Genomic DNA, 21535 nt, shown 5'->3' on the forward strand with positions numbered 1-21535 from the left:
AAAAGTATAGGGGAGATGCATGGCTTCAATATTATGAGTGGTTTAGGCTCAAGATGCAAATGCAACCAGCATGAATTGGGATGACTAAGACTTTTCAGGGTACATACCTATAATGATATCCTGTAATGGCCACAAGGACAACTCAGTGGGGAAGCAGCAGCCAATTCGAAAGCCACCTAATGGAAATTCTAAAAAGGGAACTACACTTGGGGACCATATTACAAGTTCAAGCATGCGTGTAGCAAATGTGGCAGAGACCATACGGCCGCCCGGTGTGGTAACAGAGAACAGGTCCCAAGGCAGAGAGAGCAAATGAAACAGAAAGGAAGCAGGGCCTAGGTTAAGTCCAAAAGCCCCAACCCTGATCAAACTCGAAACATTGCGGCCGCTTCATAATGCATACCATGGCAAAATAGCAGCTGAGACACCCTTAAAAGGCTTTTTAGAGGGATTTAAGATACCGAGTTCTTGGCGTGTTGATCCCCAGGAATTTGAAATCAACAATCAGCAAACCAGATATAGTGGAATTAAAGATCCCAAAAGAAAAAAGGCGTGTCAGGATAGAGGGACCTTTCAAAGCAGCACCATTTGAAGAATCTGTGGTTTCTCCTTTGGGGTGGTCCCAACGAAAGAAGGGCAATTTAGGCTAATCCACCATTTGTCATTCCGCAAGGGTGCCTCAGTAAACATTGGGTTGGATCCAGGGCTGTGTTCAGTAGGATATACATCGTTTGACAAGGCATTGAACCTAGTAAAGCAAGCTTAGCAGAGGAGATCTGTTGGCGAAAGCAGACATTGAGTCTGCATTCTGACACTTGCCGGTTCCTCCAAAGAGCTTCAGGTTACTGGGACTCCGTTTTCAAAGACAGCTGTGCTTTGACAAGTGCATGCCTATGGGCTGTGCAGTGTCTTGGCACTATTTTGAGCTATTTAGCACCTTCATAGGTGGGCAGTGAGGAAATGATTTCCAGTGACGAAAGTGGCGCATTAATGGGACGACTTTCTTTTTGTACGAGACAAAGGATTCGAGGCAGCATTAAGTACATTCAGAAAATTGGCAAATCAGCTCGAATCTCATTAGCGCATGAAAAAACAGTAAGGCCAACAGCAAAACGGACATTCCTCTGTATTGAAATGGACTCGATGGAAGGTAACTGCAGGTTCCCCGCGGAGAAGGTGAAGCAATTTAATAAGGCAGTGCAGGTTATTAAAAGCAAAGAGAAAGCAACTTTAGCAGAGCTTCAGAAATTGATTGAGCAATTTAGCTTTGCAGGGAGGGTCATCCCAGCTGGCGCATCACCACGTACGTTTGGGGACAGGGGTAAAAGGAGATCTGCAGGTCTGGGAAAGTTTCCTTGAATCCTTTAATGGAGTTTCAGTGTGGAGGGATCCATGGCAGCCTAGCAAAGGGATTGATCTTTTCACAGTTGCCTCGTTGGGTCTGGGATTTGGAGTATTTTTATCAGGAAGCTGGTGTGCTAGATCATGGCCGGTGGCATGGAAGGCACAGAGCCTAACGGGGAACATAACGTTCCTAGAACTGTTTCCCTTTGCAGTTGGTTTTTGCATCTGACAGGAGAGGTTGGTCAACAAGATAACGCTTGGGTGCGATATCCAAGTGGTAGTGCAGGTTGTGAATAATAGCGCAGTGAATTGCCTGATGGTGCTTGCTTTGCTACGATTCTTGAGGCTCACTTGGCTAGGGCTGAACACACAAGTTGGGGCCAGACATATACCAGGAGTACAGAACAGCCTAGCTGACGCATTGTCTCGTTTGCAGTGGGGGAGATTCAGACAGCTCTTACCAGGGGCAGAGGAGGAGATGGCAGTAATGGCGCAGTGGCTATGGGGTATAGCGAAGATGTACTATGGACACTCGTAGATAACTTATTGGCCCCATGAACGTTGCAATGTTACAAGGTTCATTTTGACAATCTCATGTAAATAATGATGATCAGGTGAGAAATTCAAGAACAGGATGTGGTAGAGTTAATTAATAAGACCTACAAGGCAAAAAAAAGAAGGGCATTGGCAGCAACAAGTTTAACAGCAACAGCATTTTTCAGCAGGACCAGAGAAGTCAAGGACCCCAAAAAAGCAAGGTTATAAGGGCTGCCATGAAAGGCTTAGGGAGACTGGAATGCAGGGATCCAGATGGCAGACGCCCCATCACATTTCAGGACCTAACAGAAATGACGAACAAGATTGCACAGGTATGCACAGGCGAATACGAGATGAAGCTCTTTAGAGCAGCGTTTGTCTTAGCATTTTTTGGGGCCCTCGGAGTAAGCTAAATTGCTGTGGCCAACTAGGCAGGTGATGGCCGGGGGATTGAGCAGGAGGTTAGACTATTATAGAGAAGGTCAAAGACAGATCAGGCAGGCAAAGGCCAATGGGTCTGGCAGCAGTGCATACGAGATGGCAACTGCTGCCCAATGTGTTTGCTAAGGAATATTATGGCCATCAGACCTGTGGGGGCAAAAAACCTGTTGCTCCAAAACAGGACACCATTAACAGTTTTTCTGTTCCTAGCTTTGTGGGCATATTTTTGAGAAGGTTAGTAGGGACCCAAACCATTACGGCACCCACACATTCAGAATAGGGGCAGCCTCTATGGCAGTTCAGGATGAATAAAAGAAAGAGGGGCTCTGAAAAGACAGACATTCCATGATTTGGTAAGAAAGGAATTAGATGGGACGAAATTAAGGCTGTGATGAAGAGATTGACTGAGAAGGAAGCCCCTCCAGACATGTTGGTTATGCATTTAGGTGGGAATGACCTGGCTCAGATGGGCATAGGGCAACTGCTGAAGGAGATGCACCTCACATTCTGGTCCTTGAGCAAGGTCCTGAGGGTTTGTGAATTGATTTGGTCGAGATACCATCTGGGCTTTCTTGGAGAGGGGCAAAATCGCAGTCAGCAGTAGAAAAGTCAAGGAAGAAATTAAACATGGCCATGGCAAAACTTTGCCCGGATAATATGAGAAGGATGGGGTTCACTTATCAGAAAATGAGTTGGACCTAATTTTATTGAATTTAGAGGATGATTTAAGAGAGCAAGGTTGTGAATAAAAAGCTATAGAAAGTCCAGCAATTGTGCACTCCTAAATTCAACAGGTTTTCTTACAGATCTTCCTGTCTGTTTTCTTGACTTAGGATGCAGGGAGAGTAAGTCCACACTGGCACATGGTAGAGAGATAATATGAAAGAAGAGAAGAGGCCTAGTAACTAAGGACCTTGGCGTCCCCTGCACACCTTCAATAATGAAATTCAGTCAATATTCATATTTGTAAAACATTTATAAAGTTCAAATATTAAATCCAATGTTAAATTCAAAGACAATTTGAAAGTAAGCAAAATGTATGAAAAAAGGGTTTTAAATAAATTAGCATTAGCAGTTTTCAGGATGCAAAGAAAAAAGGAAAATCTGAACTGCCTAGAATGATAACTTTTGACAACGGACCACTTGAACCCTCTATAGTATTTGCAGGTAAAGGTACAGAGCACAACCAAAATCTAGGCCTGTATAGCAGTTTGATAGCCCAAGTGATCTAACCGTGCATCCTGTATTGTTTAGAGGTACATTTGTAAGAAATGACTGTTAGGAAAATTTCCCATTCATGTGTAATTTTCCCTCCAGTTGTGTACCCCCCAACTTTTTGCTATTGTTTAAACACCGTAGACGGACTGTTTGCCAGTGAAGTACAGCCTTCAGATGCACTCCACCGGGCTTTTCGCTCACTTTATTATGGGGAAACTGACATACCATTAAAGAGAGTCAGTACTGGGAGACTTTGTTTCCCTTAGTCCTTTCCAATGTTGCAACTTTTCTGCAACATGTTACAAGTGCACAATGTACCTTTACAGTGTAGTGCACTTGGGTCTTCCTTTCATTTCCACAGACGGTCAAAGGATTTTTTAGGAGAAGTGCGATGTGCCTCGGACAGGGCTGGTGGCAGCCTATCTTTTCGCTTATTTTTAACCCTTTCTTGCCATGCAAACTGCGTTTACCGCGGTTGGCACAGAAAGGTGGCCTGGCTCCAAAATGGCCATGCCACGAGGTTCTTTGTCCATCTTGCCCCTTCACCTTTCCCAGGTCGAGTCGACCTGGATCAGTCCTTATTTGGGCATGCATTCTCCCACGAAGAGCCAAGCTTTCGGGGGCTTCTGCATGCCTTGTGTGTGTAACTCCAGGATGTGGGCTGAACTGTCTAGTTCCAATACATATCCTGGGTGCCAGAGAGTCTGGTGTGCTGGGAATGACTGGGACCACTGTGGTCTGTGATTGGTCCATGTCTGGTGTGCCTGTAGGTGAGCAGATCTCCCATTGGGTCCTCTCCGTTTTGGCGCGAAGGAGATTCGGGATAAGAGAAGGCTCCAAACACCCATACCCAGTCGATTTCTTGAGCTCTCACTGAACCTAGGATAGGATCCAAGTATCCTGAAACTAAGAAGCTGAGTCGAGGAACTGTTGGTGACCCGCTAGAAGGTTTGGCACCCTGAGCCCGCTGTTGTCCCGCTGGACCCCCTGCATCTGATTGAACTAGAAGGTTTGCAAAGGCTCTTCGACCCATTGGAATAGTGGGATCAACTATTTTCGGCACCTTCATCTAAACATGCAAGAAGTGTCCCTGGGCCAACAAGCTTGCTCAGGACCTTTACTCTGAAACCACCACCATTGTGAGGAGACCCTTGAAATTTGGTACATCTCAAGCTCTGTGTTCATGGCACTCTCACACAGAATTGCATACACCTGGCATTCCCAGGTCTGGAATAAAGAGAGAGCGCCGAACCGGAGTGCACACAGTTACCGTGTCGCCCAGCCGTCGTGACGAACATTGCATGTTCCTTGCTACTGTGCCCCTCTGTGCCCTGAAGCCTGCTACAGTTAAACTGGCCTGATCCATTCACCAGAAGTGGAGAAATCCCCACTGTCCCGCCAGGGATTCATCACTGTAACTTTGCAGCTGAAAGCCGCAGAGCCGCACAATTGCGGCATTTGAACCTGCAACTGAAGTGGACTCGACTGCTGAAGTTTGGTCTGGAGTGCGCCAGGGGTCATTGAGTACTTGCAAACTTTACCGGTGGCCCCTAGCGCATCCATCCATTTTTACGCACAAGCGTCCCCTAAGGGCCACTCACCTTTCCACAGGTAGCCCGATCTACTGTCCCATTCCCAACTCCTGGAACCTGTTCTTCCCTCTTGGGGAGACCCTCCACGAATAGTGGAAACTTATTCTGCATCACCTCACCCACCTTCCCGAGCTGCTACAGATCCTACAAGACACCCTGTTTTCGCCCTTCTGCATCAGCACTAGACTCCACTCTGCACTGCCTCTCAGTTAGGAATTCATCGATGCAGAACTGCCTAAAGTATATTTGCACTGCTTGCTGTGGACCCATTCTGTTCATTATCCCTTTAGGCCACTTGGTATTTTATATATGTGTTATAGTAGTGTTGTATTCTATATTTAATTTTTTTATTTAGTGTTTATAGTTTGAAAATGAACAAACTTTTACAATATTTTGAAAATATAATGTGAATACAGTTCATAAGCATGACAGTATAAACAACGATGATTATTATTCCAAAGAGATAGTCAGAAAACTTTTTTTTTTTTAAGACATAAGGGAAGTACTACAATTAAAGCATTTCCACAAGACACAATTTAAAAAGATACAAAGACATTATGGTTCATTACGTGTTCAAAAAAGAGATGGATAGACTAAAACAAATCATTGCCTCATAGAGATGAAGGTATTCGGTGATAGGTTTGCTTGCATTTGGTGCGACATGTACACACAATTTGCGTAAAAAAGTATGCATATAACATGAAAAAGTTCACATAGTACAGAATTTTGAAATATAAAATTCATATACAAAATACATTCAACAATTTCATAAAATATTTATACAAATATACAGCTACAACTAAAACAGTTTCCGACTAAAACATGGGCATATACGAAAATAAAATTAAAACAAGTTATAAATGTTTACAAAATCCGAGACATAAAATCACATTATAGTTTCAAATATAAAATTAATCGATAGAAAATGATCAAGGGAGGCTACTTTAATCAAGAAGAAAATATACAAGAAAAGGTTGTAAATATTAACTTCTTTGATGAGAGAATACCTGAAAAACAACTAATGTTGTCTATCTAAAGATTTATTGCTAATTCATATTTTATCATACTTGATTTGTGTCAGTGGAAGAGTTTTTCATATTGAATTCATCAAGAATAGGTTTCAAGAGTCGAGGTATTGCGAATATTAAAGGTTGACTATTGCCCCAAATAAGTCTACTCCAGAGCATTTCTCTTGCGCCAGAAGTGAATCCTAGATGAAAAGGACTTAAAATCGTATTTCTTTTTATTTCAAAGTAGGAACAATACAATGTTAAATGTTTTAAGGACTCTATTTGCTCTCCATTTAAGCAAAATCAACATTTGTCTTTGAGTTCTAGGTTTGACGTGAGATTCCAGGATTTTATTCTCTCAAGAGTGGGATATTGGTTCAATCTGAACCGTAAATAGGCCTCACAGGCTTTGTTATCTGAGAAAAGCTGTAAATAAGGCAATCGCACTTTCCTTAGAAGTCTTCTGCGCTGCAATAGACTCAAGTGTTACTTGCCAGTCGTATTCATAGAGCTTGTGTTTGGCATATGCAGGGCGAGCTAGCAGATCGTACTTAGTTGCGTTGATCTTGTCTCAGAGAGCAATCATTTTGGTTTCAAAATTTGTCCTAGATAAAGAATTGTGGTCTTGCAACATGGTTGCCAAATATAGGTAGAGAGAGTTTTGCAAGGGAGCTAGCATTTTAGCATTATTAGCTAATAATCTCCAGGCGTATCTCGCAGATAACGAGGATTATTCCAAGTTCATGGCGTAATACTGAGTTTGGGAGAGAGTTGGCTAGATTTAATGTGCGTTTACAGGATTTACCCTGGATTTGGTCTAAAATTGAATCGATATTCAGTAAGCACATATCTAGCCCAAAGAGGATAATAGCTTCAACCTTCATGGAGTAGAAGTCGAGCACCGGTAACAATGAGAATTTGTAAAATTTAATGTAGATTAACCTCATCTTCGAGATAAGAGGTGTATTTTTTTGATTAAGGGCCAGGATCCATGAGCATTTGGAAGAACTATCACACAGATTATAGCCAAGATATCTAAGGGCCAGGGAACGCTCAATCACTTCATTGTCAATAAACCAAGTATATCTACATATTTTCTTCTTCATGTTTTCAAATAGAACGATCTTAGATTTCGAGTTAAGATTTTTAGCATCGATGGAAAACAAATGTAGCTTTGCAGCCCATGAGGTGTACGATCAAATAAAATGATGTTGTTGGCAAAAGCCATCCATTCCAATTTAAGCTTACCTAATTTCCCGGGAAACCAGTGTCATTAGACCAAATATTATCAACATCAGAAATATAAATATTAAAAATAGTTTCTGCTAAATTACAACCTTGTTTTACACCAACATAGGTTTTTATATGATCAGTAATGGCGCAGTCAGTGGTAAGCCTTACACGATAGCTTGTGTTAGAGTGCATTTTGGCTATCATTGAGATCTGAGGCATAGGAAAGCCTAGTTTAAACATTTTCTCCCATAAAATATGTCGAATCACGCAATCAAAAACAGCAGATGGGTCTAAGGAGGCCATGTAAATTGCTCCTGTGTTACTAAGTTTAGATCTCAGAAGAAGATGCGCTAGGATGGTCGCATATTGGTCGTTATGTGGACGATAAAAAAAAACACAGATTTGTTATTGACTTTGTTACGTGATGTTAGGTGGTTTTACCAGCTACATACTTTTAGGTTAGCATGGGGGTGTAGATCTGATTTACTCGCATATAAAGTGTTTAGTGATTGCTAGATGTGAGAATGGCTGAAGTTAGTAACAAGTGTCCTGTACAGGATGTTTTGTGTCTGGTAATGGTTGGCGCAGTGTGTGGGGATGATGCGGTTGGGTGCGGAAGTTAATCTTTCAGCAATATTTGGGTCATAGTCCAATCTGTGAGGATCGTCAGTTTTAGGTTGCCTAAGGCAACATGGACTATTATGACGTTGGACCCACCGAGTCAAATGCAGTAAGTCCAAATCAAAATGTGCGTGGGAAAATGCAAGGGACTAACAATTTTGGAGAATTTGCAGGTTTAGAGCCAATCACAGCTATGGACTTTTAGCTTGTGAATTGAGAAAAGGCAAGGGTATAACGCTTTGTGAGAATTTGCAGGTTCAGAGCTGATTCCGCTATGCTCTTTTAGCATGGTGATTTTCTTTGCTAGTAAAATGGTTAAGGACACTTTGTTAAAAATTGAAAGTTAATTCATATGGGTCAGTATGGTTTACCCCAGAGAGCTACAGGTAAAGGAAAAAAAAAGCTAAAAAGCTCAATGATGGACCTATGGGAAATGGTCCCTTGAGCACAGTGAGTGGGGTAAGTATGTATGGTGTACGACTTTCCCAGTGTGAGGGGTAGCTATTGGTCCATGACGATACTCTTCCAAAGGTATATAAAGGAGTGAGACCTCTCCTCCGGTGTGAGGTGGGGTTACTGGCAAATAGCGATACTGTGCCAAGGGTATAGAAAGGAGGGCAACCTCTCCTCCGCTGGTTTCTTTTGTATAGTGACTGTTCTATGGATCTGAGGAATGGAAGAGATGCAGTTGCGTGAAGAAGGGGGGGACCTTCCCAGTTATGTGAGAGAGGTGAAGTGAGCATGTGAGTAGAGTATGGATAGATAGGGGGGGCGGGACACCTTCCGCAAGTATGAGTGGCTGCTGTTGGATGCATGGCCAGAGTGTTGGGGGGGGCGCCCTCCACCTTATGTTTGAGTTGCACCCCTCACAAACTAAATGTGCCCTGCATGAGTGCTTCCTGTGTGTTTCCCTCCTGTGGATTTGTGTGTGTGAAGAAGTGAGATGTGTTGTAATGTGCTTGGTGTGAATACAGGTGCCTGTGAATGCAAGACAGAATGTTTAGCTGTAAGTGTAGGAATGCCTGTAGGGAAGGTTACACTGCTTGTCAGTTGAAGAGCCCCAGCATGGGTGATAGGACCCAGTGGTTCATACTATTATACTTAAAGAAACTTTGTGTAACATGGAATAAAGCTGACTTAGGGAACCCTACCCAAGATGTCTAAGGATCTTTGATTATTACAGACACCATGCTATTAAGTCTTACATTTGCACATACACCTGTCTTTACATTCTGGTAATTGTAATTTTGATTTTCCATTATAAATGTGTTCAAACATAGCTTTATTCAGCTTTAAAACGTTAAAAGCAACATTACATCACAATGTACAATAATACAGAAAATCCCAAGACAACAGTAAAATTACTTGAATTGACAGGCCAAAATCCTATCCTAAAATCTGTATACATCTAAGATGCAGCCAGTACAAGTTTGTAATGATTAAAATACTGATGGTTCGACAAAAATGGGTACTACAAATGCAGAACATGTTCCCAGATGGCTTTTCCAAGGCTAATTTACAAACTTTTTTCTTATTAACCAAACCCTTTGTATAAACTTTGAAATGAAATACACTGCGTTCAGGTTGTTGGTGTTCTTACAGAATGCCACAGCCGCAGCAATCTGTCGAAACTCCCTCAGGTGCAAAATTGGCAATAGATCGCGTTCTCTCAAACCTGTGTATTCAGGACAAAAAAATAAAAAGTGATTGACCGGTTACCACAGACTTTGCTTTGGGTGTCAGGGGATTAGACCATCTTTTCGTAAAAACAGCCACCTTCAGCGTGTTTGTACGCAGTAGGAGGAATAAGGCACGAGCGAAGCCTGGTGCTGCACAATCTAAATAGGACTCAATTCACTCCTTCTGCTTCGACGGTAAATACAGAGACCCAGTGGACAGCACTGAAGAAGCCCTTTTCATATTCCGGGTTGACGTTTCCTTCCACTTTGTTTTGACCAGATCTCTAGAACTGGGTAATAACCCTTCAGTGCTAGACCAGGTAGCAGTCAATTCCAGGGCCTCCAACCCTTTGCGAATGAACCTAAACCAGGGAAGGGAACCAGACACCTTCTGTAGACTTTTTAACGCTTCTCTGTATTTGCAAGACCTGTGACGTGCCTCAATCTAGTCCAATATTTCAGGGGCTTATTTGCTAAAATGTCCATAATAGGTTTGAGATCGCATTCCCAACGAAGACTAGCCATGGGAGCGCCCTTTGGCTACATGAATAGGGCCCTCAAGAAGTTATTGTCAGCCACATTAAGCTGAGCATATGCACAGTGACCCCATAGTTTGGCTCCATACGTCCTTGCCGCCCATGCCTGAGCCATATACAATTTAAGGGCAAGGGAGACTGCTTCCCACCCATGACTGTTGTAAAATCTGCGGATTCCGCCACTTCTTTGCTAATGATGCCACAACCTTAATATTTCGGGCCGCCCGTGACAGATCTTCTGCAAACATTATCCCTAAATAATCATAAAAACACACTTGCTCTAAGGGACAACCTTCATTTAGGATCTTCAACTTAATTTTCTTACTGCGTTTGCCACTGCATAGCATCACCTTTCTTTTTTCTGAATGAAGCACCACTGAGAGTTCTTGACACTTCCTAATAAAAACCTGCAAATTATGTCTCAGGCCCATGGGAGTGGTCGATAACAAAACAACATCATCTGCATAGAAAAGAGCAGGGAGTTTGTCTACCCCTAATCTTGGAGAATCTAGACCACGGTCTAGATTCGGTGGTCTCCCCACCAAACCCCCCGTCTATCTGAGGCCCTATTACCACTATAAAGCGACTGGATATTTTCCAAAATGGGGCACAAGACTCCCTTGTTTCTCAGCTCAGACAAGAACTTACTTTGTGAAACACTATCAAATGCTGTTCACAGGTCCACGAATACTGCGTAGATTCTGGTGTGCTCTAAGGTGACATATTTGGCCAGAACTCCACTCAACCTGAAACATTGGTCCACTGTACTGATGCCGGGCTGAAACCCAGCCTGGAGGTGATTGATATGATTCCCTTCAATTGACCAACAAAGAAGGCGAGAGAGCAACACCTTAGCGTATTCCTTGCTCACTGCATCCAAAAGTGAGATATGCCCATAGTTCCTGGGGATCTTATTGTCTCCCTTCTTATATAGGGGCATAATGATTGCGTCACCCCAAGACTGGGGTACGACCCCAGACCTGGCCACTGAGTCGAATACACAGACTAACAGTGGGGCCCAGATGCTCAGCTCATCAATAGGTCTTTGGGGATACCATCGGGCCCTGGAGCCTTGACGCAACCAAGCCCTGCTATTGCCTCTTTCACCTCTAGGATTGAAAATATTGGCAAGGCCACGTCATGATCCACATTATTATTTTGCTAGGCCTTTACATGAGACTTACTCCCTCAGAGTAGGTATAGTTTACTATAATGTTGGTACCATTCTTATGGGGAAATATGACTTGAGACTGGTCCTATTATATCCAGGGTACTACCACCAACAAGCTTCCAGAAGCTTACTTGATCACCGTTCATACTGCATTTTAGCAGTTCTTCCCATCTGCTTTCTTCATACTGACCCTTTTTCTGCGCTAACACTGCCTTATATTTTAGATGCAGTCTCCTCAAGAAGTTCTTGTCAATCAGGGAAATGTTTTTAAGGTACATTCAGCATCAAACCAACCCCTATTCCCCAGGTTAAACTTTCTGATTTTCCCCACAGATTTGGAAAAAAAAGGCGATAGTGTCTTCACCATGATAGGTTATTTATAACACGCTTAATACCCAGAGGTTTCTAAGCACGGACCCGGAGATCGAACCTATGTTGCTCCATGTCGTCTTGCTTCCAAGACGAGCACGTTGCCCCTGAGCTATCCTCCCGAGATAACCTATAGTTGTAGAGAAATTATCGGCAGGAGAAATACCTCCGATATTATGGGTGATTCTTTCGTATATACTCGGCATGATCACATTCAAGTTTAAGGACAACCATTTGATCGCCTTTTTGGATTGGCCGGAGGTGGTAATCAAACTTCCAACACTCTGAACTTTCATTTTGCATTCCTCACCCCCACACTGAGCTCAGAATACAACTTACTGGGTAATGGTCGCTGTCAGTACGTTTTATTACCTCCACCCTTGTTACCATATTCCAATCAGCCAAGCTGATCGACACAAAATCTATTTTGGAACTCCCCTGATGTCCAACAAAAGTAACTTCTGCAGGCTTGTTTCGCGGAAATCCTCCTATTACAAGTGTGCAGGCCTGCCTCATGCATCCACCTTGCAACCTCAATTGCCCCTGGGTGTGTCCTACCGGTTTAACTGACTCTAGTGCAGGGTTCCTATAGGCCACATCCTGCTCATCCCTTTAACCATCAAGCGCTTCCGCAGGTTCGTATTGTACATTGAAGTCACCCATTGCCAAAATCGAGGGAGTGGATTTGTTGGACCTCTCGTACCCATTAATTATGTTATGCATTACCATGAGGCTTTCTGGTGGGGCACTCCCACCCAGTCTATAATAAATGTGAGGATACCAGTCGCAGAATGCCAGGAAAAGAAGCACGCCCAAGTGTACTTTTCACAAGTGTAACAGTACACTTGAGACACCTGTAACTGCACTTTCGGGTTGCATTATCATGAAATAGTCACATGCTTTTATTATTGTTTGAAACCGGTATACAAGTGTTTTGCATTAGGCACATACAATATGCAGTGCCACAAAAAATGTAAACTTGTTTTGTTTGTTAATCAAGTACAACATTGTTCATTTTAATGGATCCATTCACTCCATGGTATGGTGGACATTTGGGTTTACATTTCAGATGGTCCATCACAATCGCATCCATAAATTATTAGAGCACTGAGGAAAACTAAGAATAGGTAATTGAGATCACAGTAGGAATCTATTCTGGAGGAACCTCAGTCCTGATCTCCCTTCACCCAATGCACACCATCAAAAGGGTAGGACCATCGTAGCCTAACACCAGGCTGAATACAGAGAGGTGCAAGAGGGCTGCACATTATCAGTGCACCACTCTTAAGACTGTTAAATAAAATCATTGCTGCAGTGTCTGCAATCTTGGTGATGCAGCATTGACACAAGATAGGAGGGTTCCAAAAGTTGGATGCCCCAAAGGGCATATTTAATAAGTAGAGACAAGAAGTCATCTTTAACCCCAAGTATTTGTACCTATGAGTGGAGACCTAAAGCCCTTACACATTCTGAACTCGTTTGTGCTTTACTTCTGCTACTCCAACTTTACCTTCATTTGTCTTTGCACCATGTGGACCTTTTATATCCTGCTGTCCCCATCTCATGAGTGTTAAAGGGCCGGGTCCATCTAGGAATGCAAGATTGCCACAGTCCATATTTGTGATAAATGTACATGCTTTGATGATCATTATTTGGTTACTTATTAGTTGTACAAACAATCGGATGTGTTGTGACCTCAAGGACTGATGGCGAGTCCCAAAAATCTTAATTAAGGTGTTTACAGAACATTGAAGTAGCCTTTCCAGTGTGTTGCACGTTTCTGTTAATGTATTTCAATGTAACCTCCCCCAGTTACTGTTGCCAGCACAACTGCTAAGCAATTCTTTTCCTCACCAACAGAATTCCTGCAAAGTATGATGGTATTTGGGATAGAGGATCGCTCGTAGCAATTAACCCATGCGATAGAGAACGGTGAGTACCATTACCTTGAATTGTGCTGCTATATATTGTGCTATAGATGATCTTTTAGTTGGTACAGTTGTTGACCGGTCACTGATGGTGAGGATACTACCCTGACCTAATCAAATAGCAAGGGCACTGCTCCCTCTCCTGCATTTCACAATGTCTGAAATCTCGGTTTACGCGTTTGGTATTCTGCATTACTTCTAGTTCTCCTGAATCAGCACAGTCCTTAATATGATGTGGTCTGCCTCTTCAAGCAGATAATCCCCAAAATGCAACCAACATGTGTACATTTCCCCTCCAGCCACTTACCCGACTGGCTAAAAACACCAACTTCCTCTCAAAATATCCTATACTCCCCCAGCAGAAAGGACTGATGAGGCAGTCGAGGTAGGGTGAGTTGTGGAAGGTTGCAAAGACAGTCATGTCAGGTGCGCTATGAGTCATGCAGAGCAGGCAATGTAATCACCCATACATCTCCCCTATCCACCTTGTCAGTCTTATTAGATGAGGATTTAACCAGTAGTTTACAGAACACTGACCCTTTCCTTTAGAAACAATGTGGCTCTTACAGGAATCCATTGGCACCTGTGAAATGTAATTCTAATACTTTCGAAAGAACCAACTTGGAGCAATTGTGTCCCAAAATTGGCTGCCAAGCAGTCGCCCATTGATAGCTTGTAATGCTGACCAAAAAGCCTGTAATGCTGACAATGGGTGTGAGGTGAAGCCCATGGTTTTGGTTTGGAAACATATGACAAGGAGAGACTTTGGGCATTGGCCCAGGCACTTGCTATGTCTGTAGTGGATCTTCCTCAAATCTATCCAGTAATAGCTGTAAATTGTGTGGCAAAGTCCCTTGCCTGACGTCTGGTACTGACAGCAGAGTGGTCAAAAGGGCTGTGACTGTCCTGGGCTAGGGATTCTGGCCCAGAAGAACAAGATCCTCTTTAGATTCCAGCAACCTTGGTAACTTTCGTCCAATTTGTCAACTTTTTTCTCCAAGGTTTGGAGAAAGCTGTGGCAAAACAACTGCAGACATTTGCAGAAGAAAACAACCTTTTTTCATGATAAAGTGGCCGGTTTTCGTTCAGGCTTTACTGCAGAATAAGTCCTGGTAAACATGGTGGATGATAGTAGAAAAGCAATTGATCCAAGTGCAGTGCCCATTCTGTTGGACAGGTTCGCAGCGTTCAACAGGGTCGACTTCAGATAACTCTTAGACAGGCTTAATCTGCTGGGTTTCTGTGTCATGGTGTTTAAGTGGTAAAAATCATTCATATCAGAGCATACCCAGAGAGTCGTACAGGGGGGGGGGGGGGGCATTATTCTGACATGTCACGTAACCCATTGTGAGAAACCTGAAGGTGTCTCCCTATCGAGTTCCATGGGATCTGTCATCCAGGTGGCCAGGACATGGCCATCGCTTTTGGATCCAGTTCCTGGGGGTGGACCAGTGCAGGAGGATCACCTGGATGGGGGGTGCTTGGGCAATGGGACACTGACGGGAGAGATGCGGTATCCCCCTTCTTTAAACACTTGTTCCCCATCCTAAGTAGGATATTCCAACACACTGCCCCCTGCCCCCATTTTCCGACATGAACACTTTCGCACAACACGAAAGATAACGGACTAACACCAGAGCGGTTTTACCTGACATGTCCCAATGCAAGGGTCAGGCAAAGTCAGAAAATTGACCAGAATCACACACACCTGACGGCCCTTTCCCTTCCCCACGGGGATAAAAGGTGGAGCATGAGCGCAGAGGATGAGCAATGCAGACCGCACAATGTGAGAGCTAACTCAGCATGGCAGTTCAAGAGGAGGAGAAAGACGGCACAAATCGAGAGGATACCAGCGTGTGTTGCAGCAGATGTCAACAGTGCCTGGGCGCCTCCTCCGCTAACAGCCAAGCCGGGGAAAGACACATGGCCCAATGGTCCCGGCTTGACTCTACCAAGAAGAAAGCAAAGCAGTTCATCACAGTCGGTGAGCCAAGGGGAGAGCCGATAAAGAAACCGAACTGTGTTAAACGAAAGTAGCAATTAGCTAATTGAACTTTGGATAAACAAAGAACTGCTGATAAAAGAAAAGGGGAAAGCAAGCGTAGCAGAATCAAACACCACGTGCATGTTCACTCGAGAAATGCTAGGCGATTACCCGGCTATTGAATTGCAGTTACCAGAAGGCCTTGGGAGAAAGGCGAGAAGAGGGGTCAAAGTGGTCATACAGGGGTCTTGTAAAATCCTGCATTCAGTCGAAAGTCTTTGACCGACTGATGATTGTGAAGCAAAGGGAAACAAATCCTGCATGGTAGTAGAAGTTTTGTAAAGGTTGGTAAGAGTGAACCCAGGATGCTAACAAGAGGGGACGAAATCTGAAGTCCTATGAGCATTGTGTTGACAGGAGTGAACCCGGCGGAGGGAAGTCCACAGTGAATTGTTTGAAAAGACATTAATACTCGTGAGTCTAAGAGTATACAGTTCTACGAACAGTGTTTTGACAGGAGTGAACCCAGCGGAGGGATGTCCACATTGAACTCTTGTGAAAAAAGGGGCAATGGCTAAAAGAATTGTTTAAAGAGACATTTAGTTTTCTTGAATACAAAAGTGTTTTAAGACCAGGGGAAATGGATTGCCCATTGGCATTGGGATTTGAGCCCGGCAGAGGGAGAACCCGAAAGGAAAACCATTGTGAACCTGAAGGAGGGAAGCTGGGAATTGAAGAGGGGCCCGAACCCGAAAGAGGGAGATCCAGACGTGGAAAGTCACCACCGAATGTTCATTGAGAAAGGAACTGTTTAATTGAGTTGTCGAACACAAAGGTGAGAGGTCTGCGCCCGGAAGAGGGGGACCCAGGGGTGAACTCGTCACACAAAGCCATACGAGGAACAGAACTTTGTTGAAAATATCAGGCCTTTGAAGGCAAGAGACTTTTTATTGAAAAGAGACTAACCATCGAAGAAACTCATACCCGGAACAGAACTGTCGGCTTGTGCTGGGAAAGCTTGAGTGTGTGCTGTGCTCAGAAGACCCACCTTGTCCGATGCTAAAAATGTGGGGAAGGGAGACCCCTGGCAATCAGATACTGACTTATTATTGGTGAGCACTTCCTTCTTTATTGAAACCTCTATCCCACACTCTTTCTATAATTAGTTGTAAGGATTTGGCCATAGGATTTATTTAGTATAGGCCTTTTTACTTTGAGAAGACGCCACAAGAACTGCCTTATTTTTCATTTGATGGTCGACGCTTGCTCCCATCTTAGATTTAGGTTTAGGTTAGGCGTTTTACCAACCTGCATATTGATTTAATAAAGACCCTTGAATCGTGATCACTTGTGTCTGTCTTTACTGTTGCCACCGTGAGTTCCTTACACCATCCAGCCAATCTGAAGCCATTCAACCCAAGCCTATCTTTCAGGTCAACAGGGAAATGGAGTTCAGGAGTACAGAGCTGGAGAGTTGCATTGTGGATGATTGGAGTTGGAGAGCAAGAGACACATGTTTCAGGTGGGGAGAGGAGGTTGAAAGCAGTTGAAAAACAGAGAACAAGGTAGGATGGAGCATTAAAGAAGCAGCAGGGACAGGGATTGAGGAGGCGGAAAGAACATCAGAGTGGAAGAAATGGAAGAGGCAAGAAGGAAATGTAAGGGAACTGCACAGGATATGTGGTCGAAGCATTAAAGAGGAGATTGGCTTGAATTATAAGGATGGAGAAATAGCTAGTGGGGACACAGAGGAGAACATCTGGAATAAAGGCAAGGAGGCAGGGCATAGTAGACAAAAGGTGGCAAACCCTATGCATAAACACTTTGAGCCGAGGACGGGGGAGGCATAAGCATTTGCCAAAGCGTCCACAGCGTGGAAGAAGTCTGAAAAGAGTAAAGTGGGTTGAGGAACAGAGAAACTGATTCCCATAGGCATGAGACCATTGCGAGGCAAAGGAGGACAAAATGGGAATCCTGAAAGGACCTACCATGTGAGCACACGCATGCCACAGGGACCTTGTGGAGAGAGAGGTTCAGGGACACTTGCACATTCAGAACTGTGAGTGACTTTACAATTTAATCTCAGCCAAAGAAGAGAACCCAGAGTTCAAACACTGAGACTCAAAGGTGTCAAACCCAAGGAGAAGCCATCGCTTTTTGAATCTTTTATGTCATATTACGCCTTGTTAGCCCAAGCTATAATTTTGCCTAGTAAGCCTTGTTTAAATTCCAAAGTTTGGGATCTACCCTCTGTCGATCCCACTCAGCTTTGTGACAGGGCCTAGCACCAGGCTTGCACATGAAGGGATGCCCTAAAATCTCTTGACTTACACAGTGACCATTTTTTCCAAGAGTCATGCAGCTTCTACCAGAGTACGCTCCTAAGTCTCTAAAGCTTTGTGGCCCTAAGGCAGTGAGCACATGCCCAATCAAAGTAGCCTCTCAAACTCTTTGTGTGTCACTGTCCCACAAGGAATCCATGATGGTGGATTGTGTTGAGGTGACCTCCACAATGACAGACCCATTTTAACAATGACTGCCTTCTCTTGTCATCACCCTAGGTGTTTTATTGACCCAAAGCCCCCCGAGAGGGTGCAGAGATCCTCTTCTCGGAGGAACAGTTCCATACTGGTGCTGCTGTCCATTGTAAATCAGGGCTCCTTTGTGCAGAGGGTTGATTGATCTATGACCATGTTGACTTGCTCCACAGTTTACCATGCATCCTCGTCAGGTAGGGGTTCTTTGATGCAAGAAATACAGCATACAGACACCCAGTGTGGTACCCCCAACAACAGTGAGCTGGATTCTTATCATTAGCCCATCCAGTGCAGTCCTCAATCGAACTGCTTTTTTTGTTTTTGGTGCTTTGATGCTCATGAACTTGTCTTCCACAATGAAATACTCTACAACTGCCTCCTGCTCTGGTTGGCCCATTAGCCACAGTTCCCTCAGACTCCTCTTTTGCCACACCTTTGGGCCGACTGACGGATTACAGCCTCATCAACCTCAAGGCCAAAATGAGTCTGCTCTCCTTCAGTGCCCTAATATAAGCTGATATCTCAAGTGCCTCTAATGCTGGATAGGATTCCACCCCATGGTGACTTCTCATATGACAAGGAAGTTGTTTATTATAGTGAGGATGCAGACACGGACAGGAATGATTGCATGATCCCATAGCAACGCTGGCTGAATTCGTAGGCATTCCTGTGCTGGAACAACCCTCTGCCAAAACAAGGGTCCTTTCATGCGTTCCAGCCCTTGGGGGCACAGGGCTCCCACCCCTTCCAGGCAGCACAACAATGCAGTCTTTAGACTAAGCCAAAATATGCGCAGCATATAGCCCCTACCGGGTTATGGGCTAAAATAAATGGAACAGTGATTGCAAGTTGACTAGAAACCACCCCACCCCTGAGTGACTGTAAGCCCACAGTGACCAAATTTACCTTTTGGAGGCGTTATGACATACTCCTAAATTTAAGTGAACAACAACCAAACACACCAAGCCTGAGTCTGAAGACCAGAAAAACTGCATGACAAAAACATTAGCTGTGAAGGGGACTAACCCGCTGCAATGTGGACAAGCTATACTGGATGTTGGTATCGAAACCCTAGGAAGCAGGGTCCAGGTGATGTTTCAGGAAGGCTGGTAAGAAAACTTATATTGGATCAGGCATAAGTGTGGAGACTGATATGTTTAGGATATTTCTCCTCTGTGAAAGATAGTGAGCTAAAGACTCTGGGAAAGCCTCTTGTAACCAGGACTCATGTCTGGCAGAGAGTCTCCTTGTTATTTGCATATGTCAAGTAGCTTTGGGTCTCACACTAAGTTACTAGGGGAATCCAGACGTGGACACCTTGCTCACTATTCTTAGAGAGGCACAACTACACCCTACTGATGAGGTTCAACCAGACCGAAACACGTGTCTGGGGTTGCTGTTGGTACTCTTGTTCAGAGGAGAATGGCCTAGCATTTCGTTGCTGGACTGCCCCAGGGCAGGACAAAGACTGATATGTTTAGGATATTTCTCCTCTCTGAAAGATAGTGAGCTAAAGACTCTGGCTAAGGCTCTTGTAACCAGGACTCATGTCTGGCAGAGAGTCTCCCAGGACCCCCCTTATTATTTGCATAAGTGTGGAGAGGGCACAAGTAAAATGGAGGCTTCCAATGCGGCGAGCACAGAAGGATAGACCCAAGTGCAAACTGGATAAAGGAAGGTAGCGGAATCTCCCTTTCAAGAGAGTGCCAGAGGAGCCAAAAAGAAACACACAAAGATCCTTGACCGGATGAGGTGTAGATTAGGAGTGAGGTGTGGTGGAAGATAAGAGGACTGAATTGAGCGAGCAAGATTGGGATAAGGGTAGTTCACACCACATAAGTAACACAGAGGTGAAGAGTTGGGGGACCATAAAGGGTCCAGGGCACAACTGGCAACCAATTCTACGAAGGCTGGAGTGGTGAAATGGTCAGGCAATATAGGGTTTGAAAAACCAGCAGGTCAATAAAAAGTAACAGGGCCAGAGGCTGAAGGTATGTTAAATAGTCTGATACATGCCAGAACAAAAACAATACCAAGTCCCCCCACTATCTTCTACCCTCCTGATTCTTGTATGTCTCTTGTCTGTCTCCCTGTACGTCTCCCCCCTAATCTCTATATTCACTACATATGTCACTCTTTGCAGACTAGTGCCACTATTAATTTTATACTACTTGTTATATTAATGCAGTTTATATCTACTTTAGTTCATATTATATTCGTAAATGATTTAAACAAATGATTTAGCTATATAGAAATACTATTACAAGTGACCTGAATCATTTACTATGTTATTTCTCTATGGTTCTTATTTATTCAAAGTCTGTAACTTGTTGATATCTGTATCAAAGTCAATATTTAAACAATAAAAATCATTAAAATACAAAAAAAAAACAATACCAAGTGACGGGCAGAAGTGTAGTCTGGCAGTTGTGACAAGGTCAGGGACCTCACCCTGTCAAGGAGGGAAGGGGACACCTCTCAACCTGATGCAGAGTAATGTGCCTGGATGCAATTGTCAAGTGCCATTTTTGTTTGCCCCGTACCTGCAGTAGCCGGTTCTGGGCAGTGTTTATTTCTTCTATTCTCCAGCATGGGGTCTGGCATGGATTCACATGCTCATGAATATTCCCCGTCGTCAGGCTGGGAATCCTCGGTAAAGAAAAATCCAGTATCAGTTTCGTTTCTGATCTGTCTTTCGTAGTAATAACCAATCACTGGTCTCTGCGTCATACTGACCACAGCCAATGACTGCCCTCTACCTAAGCACCGCCTCTGGCAGCCATCTTCAGATTTTTACCGCACGTTCATGTGTTGGGATCCTCGTGCTTTTGCTCTCGAGCGTTAGTGCTATTTTTTCACGTTTTTTTCTCAAAAACTTCGTTTTTTTCGGTCAAAAGAGCCTCAAGCTCCACCGACTCTCCATCCGATCAACGGGGACCCGTTTCGGATTCGTCTGCGCCCCTCAAGGGTGAAGATTTCGTCGAGCTACGCTTTTGGAGGACTCCAGAAGTTTCTCAGGCCCGGCCATGGCCCAGGAGAAGGGAGGCTCGACGCCCGGAAAGCTGTTCAGGGTCTGCCCTGGATGCCAGCTGCAGAACGTCTTCAAGGAGGACGAACACTCTTTTTGTCTTTACTGCCTACATGAGGACAAGACGCACGTGGAGAAGAACTGCGTTTTGCGGCAACATGTCGGAGCGGACCATGAAGGACCGCCATCAACGTCTCGCCAACTGGCTAGAAGGGAAGAGCCCGTCCGGCGAGAAGAAGAGGAAGAAATCCGAGCGGTCTTCTAAGACCTTTGAGGACGCCCCGGCGACGGGGGTCCAACATAAGGC

At 44.2% G+C, this 21535-nt stretch overlaps 1 protein-coding gene across 4 annotated transcripts in view; it reads left to right on the plus strand.

Annotated features, from left to right (window-relative positions):
• Positions 1–21535, plus strand: part of TPMT (thiopurine S-methyltransferase) — a 1030391-nt gene that overhangs the window by 783819 nt on the left and 225037 nt on the right. For all 4 annotated transcript variants that reach the window (XM_069613591.1, XM_069613590.1, XM_069613588.1 and 1 more), the window contains one exon: positions 13612–13683. In XM_069613591.1, coding sequence (XP_069469692.1) covers positions 13612–13683 — 72 coding nt within the window. The remainder of the gene's footprint in view (positions 1–13611; positions 13684–21535) is intronic.

This window comes from Ambystoma mexicanum, chromosome 5p (genome assembly GCF_040938575.1).
Source record: "Ambystoma mexicanum isolate Mex_15411 chromosome 5p, UKY_AmexF1_1, whole genome shotgun sequence".
In the NCBI taxonomy this organism is placed as follows: domain Eukaryota; kingdom Metazoa; phylum Chordata; class Amphibia; order Caudata; family Ambystomatidae; genus Ambystoma; species Ambystoma mexicanum.